This window comes from Aphelocoma coerulescens (genome assembly GCF_041296385.1).
Source record: "Aphelocoma coerulescens isolate FSJ_1873_10779 chromosome Z unlocalized genomic scaffold, UR_Acoe_1.0 ChrZ, whole genome shotgun sequence".
NCBI classification, from domain to species: Eukaryota; Metazoa; Chordata; class Aves; order Passeriformes; family Corvidae; genus Aphelocoma; species Aphelocoma coerulescens.
In genome coordinates this window covers 63,450,876-63,463,255 of record NW_027184085.1, presented here as the reverse complement: position 1 = coordinate 63,463,255, position 12,380 = coordinate 63,450,876, and the positions used below count along the sequence as shown (strand labels likewise).

At 34.3% G+C, this 12,380-nt stretch overlaps 1 protein-coding gene across 7 annotated transcripts in view; it reads right to left on the bottom strand.

Annotated features, from left to right (window-relative positions):
- The window catches only part of KIAA0825 (KIAA0825 ortholog), a 252,870-nt gene that overhangs the window by 146,052 nt on the left and 94,438 nt on the right, over positions 1-12,380 (bottom strand). For 5 of the 7 annotated variants that reach the window (XR_011147825.1, XR_011147826.1, XR_011147827.1 and 2 more), the window contains exons 6-10: positions 11,254-11,348; positions 8,841-9,068; positions 7,569-7,834; positions 6,166-6,316; positions 2,139-2,329 (exon numbers count right to left, since the gene is read on the bottom strand). Coding sequence is in view for 4 of the 7 variants with exons in the window: in XM_069002260.1 (XP_068858361.1) it covers positions 2,139-2,329; positions 6,166-6,316; positions 7,569-7,834; positions 8,841-9,068; positions 11,254-11,348 (931 nt within the window). In the remaining 3 variants the exon portion in view is untranslated. The remainder of the gene's footprint in view (positions 1-2,138; positions 2,330-6,165; positions 6,317-7,568; positions 7,835-8,840; positions 9,069-11,253; positions 11,349-12,380) is intronic. The other 2 variants (XM_069002262.1, XM_069002263.1) reach the window with 2 other exon arrangements.

Here is a 12,380-nt window from a genome sequence, read left to right as displayed (position 1 = left end):
TTCCACAGACAAGTTGTTACTGAAACCAGTAAAAAGAAAACTTAAAAGATTTGGAAATGTCCTTTTTCAAAGGACAGTGTCACTAGGCAAGAACAACTTACTTTCTAAACTACAAGTAAATAAATTTAAATTTTGTTTTCTTATAATTAAAATGTACATACTATTTTCAAATCCTGATGGGGCAAAAAATAGGAACAAAGGAACTTAATCTTCAATTTGCAAAACTAACTCCGTGCAACATATTATAATGTGGAACATTTCTGAGTCAGCAGTCTGTTGCCTGTTGATACTGACTAGCAAAGCATCATGCATCACTGGCCTGAACAACAGCAAGAACCTAAACTACAACATAATCTCAGAAGACTACGCTGACATACAATACATAGGAAACATGTGAATAACATAAAAAATATAGGATGTATGAGGTTGGGCCTTAAAAAACTACTTAAGTACCTAAAAGCCATGGATGCACGTGTGATCATATGCAATTTCAAGGATCAAGTTATTTTTTAAAAATTTGGGCAAACACACATAAACAGACATTTGTCCATATTACAAATGTAATAGTTCTCTATCATTTCATTGGGAGAAAAGATACCCTCACTAACTATAACATTATTAGAAAATATGTAAAGCCTCTGTGATAAAAATATATTGAATTATATTGAGTAATTTTTTTTCACTTATTCATGACTGGATAGTTCAATTTACTTAGTGAAAAATTCAAGAATCACCTTATTGAATATACAACTTTTCTACAAAATGATAATGTGAAAAGTTCTTTCTTGTTAAGTAATTTGAAGTAAATTCATATAGAATTGACTAATACGACATTTAAGTAATACTGTACTTTTCATATTTCAGGGCATTTTTTTCCCCAAAAAAATTCCACAAAAGTTTTCAGAAAACCTCTCTGTACCAAAAGATATAGAAGAACCTGATCACAGTAGGTTAATGCAGGAATAGAGCACACAACAGGCATGTAGAATAAAACTTTGGGGTTTTTCTACCCATTTCAAGAATGTGATCTTGTGCAAGTTACTTGAGCTTCCACGGCAATACTTTCCATAATAAAACTTGAGATGACAGCATGTAACTCTTAGCTCACACAGAACATCTATCTGCTTAGTGTCTCTAACCCTCTAAAAATTACAAACTCTTTAACTCTTCTCAGTGGTGCTGTGCAATAGACAAAATGCAATGGTCAGAAACTGGTGCACAGGAAGTTCCACACAAACATGAGGAAGACCTTCCTTACTGCATGGGTGACCAAGTACTGGAACAGAGTGCCCAGAGAGGTTGTGGATTCTCCCTCACTGGAGGCATCTAAAAGCTGTCTGGACTCAGTCTTGTGCTATGTACTCTGGGACAACCCTACTTGAGCAGGGAGGTTGGACCAGATGACCCATTATGGTCCCTTCCAATCTCACCCATTCTGTAATTCTGTGTTTTCCTGTTATGACAAATACACCTATTTATTCAGTAAAACAAGATACTGGATAGAAAAGACAAAGGTAGGGTAAACTTCTATTTGAAGACACCTGCTTCAGTATTTCTCAAAAAGACCCTCCTCTTTGGCAAAACATAAAAATTGCTACAAGAAGAACTTCAATTTCTTATTTCCTAAAATGACAGAAAAAGGAGTAGCATCTTTTTCCTCTCTCTTTCTACACCACCGGCATTATTCTGATAAATCTTTTGATGTGGCCTTGTAGCTCTTCCACTTGAAAAGCCCTATAAAAACCAAACTCTACTGGAATACATTAAGTTTTCTTAATGAATCAACAGCTTGATTTCAAATCCTGATGGTGGCAATTTTGTCCACATCTTTGGATGCATCCCCAATCCTCAATGCACTTCCATTGTGAGGCTTTCAAACCAATCAAGCAGTTTGTGGAACAATGTCACAGAGAATTGAAAGAGGCCTTCGATTCTGCCCAGTATGTAATATAACTACTAAATATACTTAAATATACAAAATATATTTTATTAAAATGAACATCAAAATGCATAGATTTGGTCTATCCCCTCTGCGTTGTTCATTAACATTTAAATTTGAATCAAAGCAGTGAAAAACAGAAAACTAGCATTTACTTATTTTATCCATTAAAATGGTGCAGGAAATATACAACCATTACCTGATTTGTAGTGTTCTTTTGTAACTGGGACACACCTGACAATATCTGGAGGATAGAATATCCAAAGATCGCTCTAGTACCTCTGTAAGAATCTCTTGGGCTGTCTTTGGAGGTAGAATAGTCCATAGATCATGATGAAGAGCACAGCAGAAGTAATGCCACATCTGGACAGAGAATGAGCATCTTTCCCCCTATCAAAACCACCACACATTACATAACAAAAACACACCTTCTAAATTGTCAATTTAACTCCTGTAGGTCTAACTAATTCAATCTGAAAGGAAATAGCTAAAGAGATTCAGGAATATCATGACCAACAAAGGGTCCTTGAAAAGATGTGAGACATCTATATTTGCAAGCAAATGTTGCATTTCAGTCACAAACTACAGTTCTGCCACAAAATCAAACCACAGCATTTGAACACTTATGTCTTCAATTAACCTATTCTCAAAACTCATAATGTTGTAAGTTTAGTTTAAAAACATAGGCAGTATTCTGTACCCACCAGAATAGTCAGACAAACTTAACATAGCAGCTCCTTTGTCCGCAAAGAAAATAATTATTTAAATTACTTAAGCATATATATTTACCCAGATTCATAAATGCTACACATAACCATGATTATAAAACCTTGGTTATATATAAAAAATATGCAAGAAAAGAAGTAAAAAGAACAATTGAACTCTTATACCCATAATAAGAGATGTCCAGAACTTTTTACTAAGCTATTTTTTCCTCTTGTAATTTTAATGTACTGAAACCAAACATTTTCTGGGAAGGAATCAGCACTGGCATCAATATTGTCTAAACAGATCTACCCCATTATGACACAGAAAAAAATACAAAGGAGTCAAAATCACAGCAGTTAATCCATAATATTTCTATAAAGTACACAGGAAAACTCACATTTAAATATTTCAACTAATACCTATTCAGAATAGCATTATCATGAAGCTTTTTGAGAACAGAGACTTCAAACTTCAGTTCCAACATCCCAAAAGAACTGAGAAATATTTTAAGAATTTGTTGATATTTTAGCATTATCTGAAGCATAAAATAACCCCATAATTTTTAAAATGCTTTTAGAGTTTTATAGGCATTATTTAACAATAAAAATAAAAAAAATAATAATAATCTGGCTTCTTTTTAAATACATTAGCATAAACATTAGCAGATTATTGGAAGTTGTCACTATTTGTTTGTTCTCTCACATAATATTTGAAGTGCATTTTGTATTAAAAAGTGGCAAATTATGACAAAGAACAAAATAAACAAGCTTGTGACCACTGCTCTTGTCATTGAATTTATCACTGAGGTATAGTCATTGCTGGTATTTCATTTAGGAAAAAAAGAAGAAAAACAAATAATTTGAGCATCCAATTTTACAGGTTTGACTAATGCAGAAGATAAAATTGTAATAGGGCTGACTTTCAAAAGAAAATCATATGACTATTCTTTGTACATATAACCATAAGCATCATATTTCAACAGGCAAACAAAGAAAAATTATCCCTCTGGTATTTTGTTACCAAGCACTTGATAAGTGTTTCCATACTGTCAAAATGGGATTGTATTACATTGGCCAAAAAATTTATATAATAAAATAATGCACTTATTAAAATATTTTCCTATATTTCTTATATGAAATAAAATTACAGTATTATTGCATGATATATGGAAATATAATAGGAATCTGAAAATTGAATTCATAACACAACTCGTAGCTTCATAATTTTGAATAACTTGAATGTTACTATGTTTCTAGATGCCTGGGGTTTTAGATGATTACTCTTAGGGTACCTTCAAGTAAAAGCTATCCATAAATAAGACCCTAACCCTACCTTACATTTTACTGAGATTTCCCTTTCTTTGCAAAAGCATTTCAACTGTTACAAAATAAAACTACCAGATAAAAAATAATTAGTCTGAATGCCTAATGGAAGCCAATTTATTTTGGCCCTATCTTTATTTAAAAAATAAATCTAAAAATTTTCAAAACCCCTGCAGATTTAACAACCAAAAATATAATTCTAAATTGACTTCTTACATAGGTTGTTTATTCTTTTACATTACTGAAAGTCGACAAGTTTTACTTTTTAACTTTGTAATTATAAACACAAATTGTTTCACTTTCTCTGGTTTGGTTTATTTAAGTGATAGCTCTTTTCCCCCTTTTTAGTATTGTATGTCCACTGCAGAAGCAACAATATCACTGAAGATTTAAATGAGATTCACTCCCCTTTTCTGACCTGTGTTTCTATTTGTTGCCACTTCTAGACAACTCCACTGATAAGTATCTGCTGTTTCTGCAGGCTTCATATAATGAAAACAGATGTGAGCTTTTATTTAGCTGATATACCAGGAAACAAGCAGCTGTGTTTTATTACATAAGCCACTCAGTACTATCTTTGAACAGACAATTCTTTATTCTTTGAGTGTTAGAAAACATAAGTTCCCACAGCTACAGCAGATGTCTGCTACACTAAGAGCTTCATTCAAAAACATAATCTGGAGAGCTGGCCCAGTGGCACACGCCTCCTGCTGAGCTCATATGTTGGAAGAAGCCACCTCTCACTGTTGGAAGTTTCAGTAGGGAGTCGTCTGTGTAACAAGCAATAGATCTTAAACCAATCTCTTCCATTTAGGATGCCTGTAAGAGGTCAATTGAAGTAACATCTGCTCAGCAGCACAGCTCCTGAAGGCACTCAGAATAGATCATGGTCCACCCTTGGACTCAGTAAGAAGACATGACCCAGTAAGAAGACAAGAGTGATGATGTAAAATTACATACTTTTTACCTCAAATCCTGCAAACATAGAGAGTTGAGACACCAGTTTTCCTCATTCCTTCCTGCACACATCAGTTCTGTTCAGTAATGATAGAACTGTTTAGCTACTCCATATTTTTTGTCAGACAACTAATTCTCCATAGTGAAGTTACTGGGTCACCAATAAAGAGGACACAGCACCATAGGGACTACAGACAAGGAAGATCATATCATGATTCATCAGTTGCCAAAAAACACTGCATTTCTTACCTAATCATCTGGGGTTCCATTCATACAAAACTGAAATGTTTATTTACTTGTCTTTGAGGGATGGACATTTTGATAGATTACTACTCCATGGTCTGCATGCCCTATCCAGAAGAGATTTTGTCACTGACTCAGCCGCTTCTTATACTACATCTGTAGATTACATGTATCAGACAGAATTTTCTCTCATGCAAGAATTCGAGAAAATGCTTAACAGAACACACTAATTGTCTCACCCAGAAAATGATACAAGGAAGGACAAGACTTTGTCTCCAAGAGATCTCAGTTATTTTTGAAAAAAACCCCATATCATACTTCACCCTGAAATTAAGTGAAAATAATTTCAAACAGTGTATATTAACCTGTGTTTGTATTTAATTATGATGAAGGAAAAAAAAAATCCAGTAAATGAACATAATTCCGCTAATTTTTATTTTTTCATAGAATCATTAGGATTACAGCTATAGATCAGACCTGTGACTTCAAAATGCAGGTGAAATGGCACTGGTTATTTCAAAAATATATTGTTGAACACTTAAGGTAACAATATTGACCATCTTTCTTTGTTACACCCTTTATGCACAAAAAGTAATAAGGGGAAGCAATTGATAATAAAATATCAAAGAATCAGATAAAAAATTTCCCAGAAAAAAAATTTCATATGTTATACTTTCTAAAAGAAGTGCAAAGTTCTTAGAGATTAATGATTGTGTCTCTTTAGTGAGTTCTATATAAATGTCTTGACACACAATAAATATTTTATGAAGTAAATGATACACTTCATGGTAACAACCTATCTCATCTTTAAATGACTCGGTTTTCCTACATCATTTCTAGAGAGACACTTGCCTGCAATAAGAGATATTTCAGAAGAGTAAATTCCAATAATCCTTATGTAAAAACAATGCTGATCTCATGCTTCTGATTTCAGAGGGCTGGCAACCACTAAAACACATTTTATAAAAGGGAGGCATAGTAAACTTAACCTCAGACCTCATAAAAAGCTTTGCAGTCATCCCAGTAGTGGCTCTCAGCATCCTGTAAAATGCTTGTAGCACAAACTCTGATGCAGTAGTTTGTAACTTGAAACTGGAGAATGTCGATGAATTCCTGATATTGTTGGACAGGCACTAGGAACAGGGGTCTATTCGGAGAGAATGATTAAAGAGACAATGATTGAAAGGCTGTGCACAAGGAGGTAACAATCCCTAGTACTACAAATAGTTTTGATTAGTAGGTATCAATCACTCATTTCCTCTTGGTCCTGTAGTCTGAACCTAGCATTCAGTTTTGCAACTTTTTGTTTCAAAACTTTTTAAAATATGTCTGCTTGTCTATAAATTCTCATTTAACCAATCACTGAGAAATAAATGACTTCATCCTATTTTCTGAGAGAAGTAAATTTGTCATTCACCTACTTGGAGTTTCAGTGTTGCAGCATATTTGCATCATCAATTATTACATCAGCACTGAGTGTGATAAAGAAAACATAAGCACAGAGTACAGAGATTGCTTTTGGTAGAGATGTACTAAAACTCTTTGATAATACACCTAAGTAGAATTATTGAGCAGTATTTTGGCTCAGACTTCCCACTCACAAAGATACACTTCATGTGGGAGACAGTAAAGCATCGGAGGGAAAGTAGCTCAACTGTGCATATAACCACTTAGAAATCATACATTCCTTAGAAATTGGGCTGGTTCATGATCCCACCCCAAAAGCAATGTTTCTACTTCTAAATTGCACATGGCTAGAAACATGTGGACCAGTAAAGAGACTCCTAGTACCTTAAGTCAAAATCTCCTAAGAGCAAGTGCAGTTATATTGCCTGCCAGATCAAACACTGTCTTCGACTTTACACTCCTACACTCCTACTTCATATCTTCTCTAATTTTTATTCTGCATGTAATAATATACTAAATTCTAAAACTACCATGTATGTATTTCTTTACATGTCTGAATACAGATGGCGTAAGGAAAAAACACAGAAACGTATTTTTATATTGTCCTCTAAGATTGCTATGTGCTAATAAATCAGATCTTATGCAAATTATGCATTGCAAAGGTCAGAAAAGGAAATCAAGGCCTTAGCACTTTATTTATATGACAGCAGAGTACATTCAGTTCCCTGGACAATCCTATTTTCTCAAAGTTAATAGTTAAAAAATATTGATCTGCAAATCAAATGCAGATCTTACACATAAATAATTTGTTTTGCAATGGCTGCTTTAGACTATCATGGTGATTCAAGTATTTCCATAAATAGTACACATACTGCATGTGCTAAAAAATATGATGCAATTTGGAAAACTACCACCATACTGTATCACCAAAATGGAATGAAGTCTCTTATTATTTATGTTTGAATTAAACATTTTAAGTAAAAAGGACATACTTTTTGCTTGTTTCTCCCATTAAACTGCTATACATTGTAAAATGTTGAAAGACATAGATCGCTGTGGAAAGGGCAGAATACAGGTCTTGCAGGGGAGCCTTCAAGGGAACACTTTTGCTTTTCTCCTGTAGTCTTGCCAGAACAGCTGTTGCCACTTTGCTGCAGGCCTCTAGAAAGTTTGATCTAATTTCCTGAAGAGAATCATCTCTGCAGGCCAGAGCCAATGGAAGCAATGTGTCGAGTTCTTCCATGATGTCAGAACAAAACTGAGAGAAATAAATGTGGCACCAAGTTATTTGCATTCTGACAGCACTGCTTAATTTATACGCACTAAGGTCAGATTCTTGAATAATGAAATTGACATGAAACATAAATATATTTAATCAGTTTACAAACATTTTAATCTCTTAAACAGAGGAGTAGCGTTCCTTTAAAGTAAATTAAATATTCTTTCATTCCTTCTTGCTTTAAAGCTGCATATTCTATACTAGGGGAAATATTTAAACCATCTCATGCTAGTAATGCCTTCATTTGGTTTTGATGTCACTAAATGCACATTCAAAGCACAAGGTTAACTCCTTGTACATAAAGATAATTTTCTAAACTAATTCATTTTGAAAAATACACAAACACCAGATTCTCAGCACGACTCTCAGCACCACATTTGGAAACAAACATGTCATCTCTTAATAAATTCATACATTGATCTCCCTAAAATTATCTCCCAAATCAGGGTTATTTCAAGCGAACATTCATTAACAGCACTCCAAATCTGCTAGAATAGTTGCAAAGCTTACTAAAGAATGTCTTTCAAACATACCTTTCCTTGCAAAAAGAATTTAATAAATAAATGACCTCTCAGCCAAATCAAATAACTCTAAATTGGCTTTATTACTGGTTATGCCAATTAGTTGAATGGCATGCCTAATGATATGAATACAGGAAATCCCTTTATAGCCATATTTCAAAGCTTTCGACATTTTCCCATCGAATCACTTGGTAACAGAGTAGATACTAATCAGAATGCTTTAGAACTTTTTGGCTGAAAAAAATAATGCCAGTGAAGTTTAAAAGTTAATTCTTTCAAGTACAAACTATGGGCTCTTGTCTAAAGCTCTCTACAGCTTCACATTGTAATGCCTCTCACTTTCTTCTTAATTCCATTTATATAAGATATAGAATATTAATAGTACTGTAAGTACTTCAAAGTGTAGATTGCAAACAGCCTTGGCATTCTGTCTCCCTTCAAACTTCAGATCTTTTGATACCTGCCTTAGCAATTCGTTTTGGTTGCTCCTCCTGTTGGACTGCTCTGCAGGACTCCCTCATTTGCTGGTTGTTTACAAGACTCATAGCACAGCCTGCAGCTGAAAACTCTTCTTTCTGCTCATGTTGAAGAATTTTAGATGAAAAATCCTCAATTGCTATTGTTATACAGTGAGCCACAGAAGAAGACAGGTCTTTAAAAGCATTTCTCCAGCCAAAATTTAGTAAAACAGGCTGAAATACATATTAAAATTAAATCAATCAGAAGTCATTACTGAATGTTAATATTGTCTGAAAATTAAATGCACATCTATAATTAAATCACAGGACACTGTCATATTTTAAAATTAATTAAAAGAATTTAAAATATAGTCCACTAGCATTGAAAAGCAGTGTTTACACTCAACAAAAACATGCTTAACAACATTAAACTTGTCATAAAATTTTTAAGAAAAAAAATTCCTGTTTAAACAAGATAGCTTTTAAAAAAACATGCTTCATCTTTACTTGATTTGTAATCTTTAACAGAATCTACTTAACAAAGTCAAAAGAATTTATAGACATTTTCAATAGTAAAACAAGTGATCTAGCAATGTATATGCTGTAATAATTTTCCCTGCAAGGTAACAACTGGAAGTTACTAACCATGAATCTCAATGGGAAACACTTAAGAGGAGCTGGTTTTAACACAGCCACACTGTACTTCACTTCTCTAGAACTGGATTTAGCAAAGATTAAAATGTTTAAATAGAGATTCATAGTTTTTGGGCAACACTGGCTTTTACTGTGGTTTACATCAGTTCCTTGCCTTCTTCAAACAGAGACTTCTGAAGTCATCTAAGTGCAATAGCTGCCAGAAGTAGACATGGTAGACCATGATTACTTTTCGACTTATCTGAGTTTGCATTGCTCTTAAATCTTAATCATTGCTATAAATCTTAATCAGACTTAAACCTTTGCAGAAGTGGCCAGCTGAGAATTGCACCACTTTAAGAGACATATTTTAATTACATGAGATGGTGTTCAGTAAATATCTCCACCATGAGGGCACAGTAGGAGAACAGGAAAGACAGATTCCTAACTATTCTTGCACTGTAATACCAAATTGGAAGAGAAAGAAAGGCTACAAAGTGAAGCCCTTCCAGTTTACTTCAATTTAAAAGCTGTATCCTCCTTCCTTTCCCTTTCTCCACTAGCAGCATTCAGCTCCTGTAAGCACAGAGACAGCCCCCACAGACACACTTTTGCACTTCCCCATTTTTTGGTAGGGATCAAGTAATGCCATGATGATTTTTTGCCTTTTCTTTTATACCTCTTTTATACCTTTCTACAACTTTTGTATTCTTAGTGTTTTTTAGCCTACATTCTTGGACTTGTTTGTTCAGCTGAGAGACTAAACATTTTAGAAGCTTTGTAGTTAAAAATCAATATGCCCCAGACCCCAAGGTCCTCTCCAGAATACATTCTCTAAACTAAGATAGAACCAGGCAGGGGGAAGGTTCCTTAGGGAGGGGGGCTCATTTGAGCCTCTCATTGGGGAATCTTTGATAGGTATGCTAATTAGTAAGACCTATAATGTTATACCAGATCTTTTGTGTAGGGTGCATTGTGGTGTGCATTTCAGTGCATTTGACCTAGACTTAGTGCACCTAAGGATCCTTAAAGTAAATACCAAGGTAAAATCCCTTTTCCCCTTCTAACCGTTTATGACTCTTGATTTTAAGAGCAGGAAAAGGCATCACAAGTACATCCCAATCTACCCAAAATATTCTGCTTTGTTATACATAAGAACATTAGTCTCACACACCAATCCAAATCACATTGAAAAAAAAATTTAGCACTAAAATGGAGCCATTAAGAAATTAAATTCCACTATCAGAAAATACCAGACTTGTTGGAGCATTTAGGTGCCATAAAATCAACAATAAAAATGGGTTTTGTAGTAAATGGGAGCCAGATAAAAACTTAATCTTGTATGTACATTCTACGAAGCATAGTGCTTATTACACAGTAGTTTGTTGGCATCAAAGAAACTAGACATTGTATGAGTATCTATACCTGTAGAAAGAATGACTATGATTAAATTCTAAGAACTTCATAAATTTTCTTTAAGATTCTTTACGATTATATGTATATAACTATGAAAGCTATCATATTTTAGTAATTTTTTTCTATTTTGCTATGAGGCATCTTACACTTACATTTTTTCTGTTATTAAATACTAAATACCAACCACTTCTTTGAATGCCATGAGATTTCATTCCATCTTAACTGAAACTTTGCACATAAAAGTAATCACAGTAGCTGAAGCAATAAAACTATGGCAATAGGTGTTTATAATGAACATGGCGAAAGTCTACACTGGAGGTACACACAAAAGAAAATCCCATACAAAGTGTAAGACTCTTTTCATACTCACCTCTTCTACCTGAAGTAACTGTTCAGGAAGCACGCTGGTTTCATTTGCTCTAGTTTCTCCTATTAAAAGCTCCCCACTAGCTCTCTTCAGAACTCCTGCACAGTATGATAAAAGAGATCAAAGTTAAGATTAATTCTGTAGAAAAGTCAGCAGCCTACAACATCTTCTGATACATCAATATGAAGCATAAAAAACCCTCAAGAAGATGTAGGGGAATACTAATGTTAGGATGAAGTCAAATTCAAGTTACACACAGCTCCTTTTATATAACATGATGAAATCCACATCTGGTTGTAACTGTATTTTATACATATGCACATAAAATGTGTAAAATATGGTTTCTTTTGTTACTAATTCACTTTTATACTGACTGTGAAGTCACCTCTTTTTAGGGAGAACAGATAACACTAGATCAGCTGTATAGAAATTAATTTCTCCTCTTTGTTCAAAAAAATTCTATCAATTCAACACGAATATATTTTCAGAGTTCTTACTTATTTGGAAACATCAATTTAATAAGAAAAAAGACAATTAGTACAGTTATTATAAGCAAAATGACGCCTTATAAAAAATAAAGAACAAGAGAAGCTCCTTAAGAAGGGCTGGTACAAAGCTCACTCATAAATCACTCACTCACTTAGAGCAATGGGAATATTGCCCCAGTTTTGTCAAGGACAAACCAGTATCTGGGGTTGCTACCACTTTTATCAGTGTTTCAAGAAATCTGGGTCCTGAAGGGCATTGATGATTCGTCTTCCAAGCGATACAAGCACAAATGGAGATGCTTGTTGGGGATGTGAACGTCAAAGGCAGCCTTGGCTGCCATGACTGTGAGACAGTGGAGTTCCAGATCCTGAGAGCATAAAGGAGGGTGAACAGCAAGCTCATAGCCCCAGGCATCAGAAGAGCAGACTTTGGCCTCTTCAAATATCTGCTTGGAAGAGTCCTATGGGATAAAATCCTAGGTAATGGGACACAAGAAATTTGATTACTAGTAAAGGATCACCTCTGCCGAGCTCAAGAGAGTTAAAAAAAAATTGTCCATAAGCCTGCCTGCATGAACAAAAAGATCCTACCCAAACTGAAACACAAAATGAAGCATATAGACCATGGAAGTAAGGATGGGT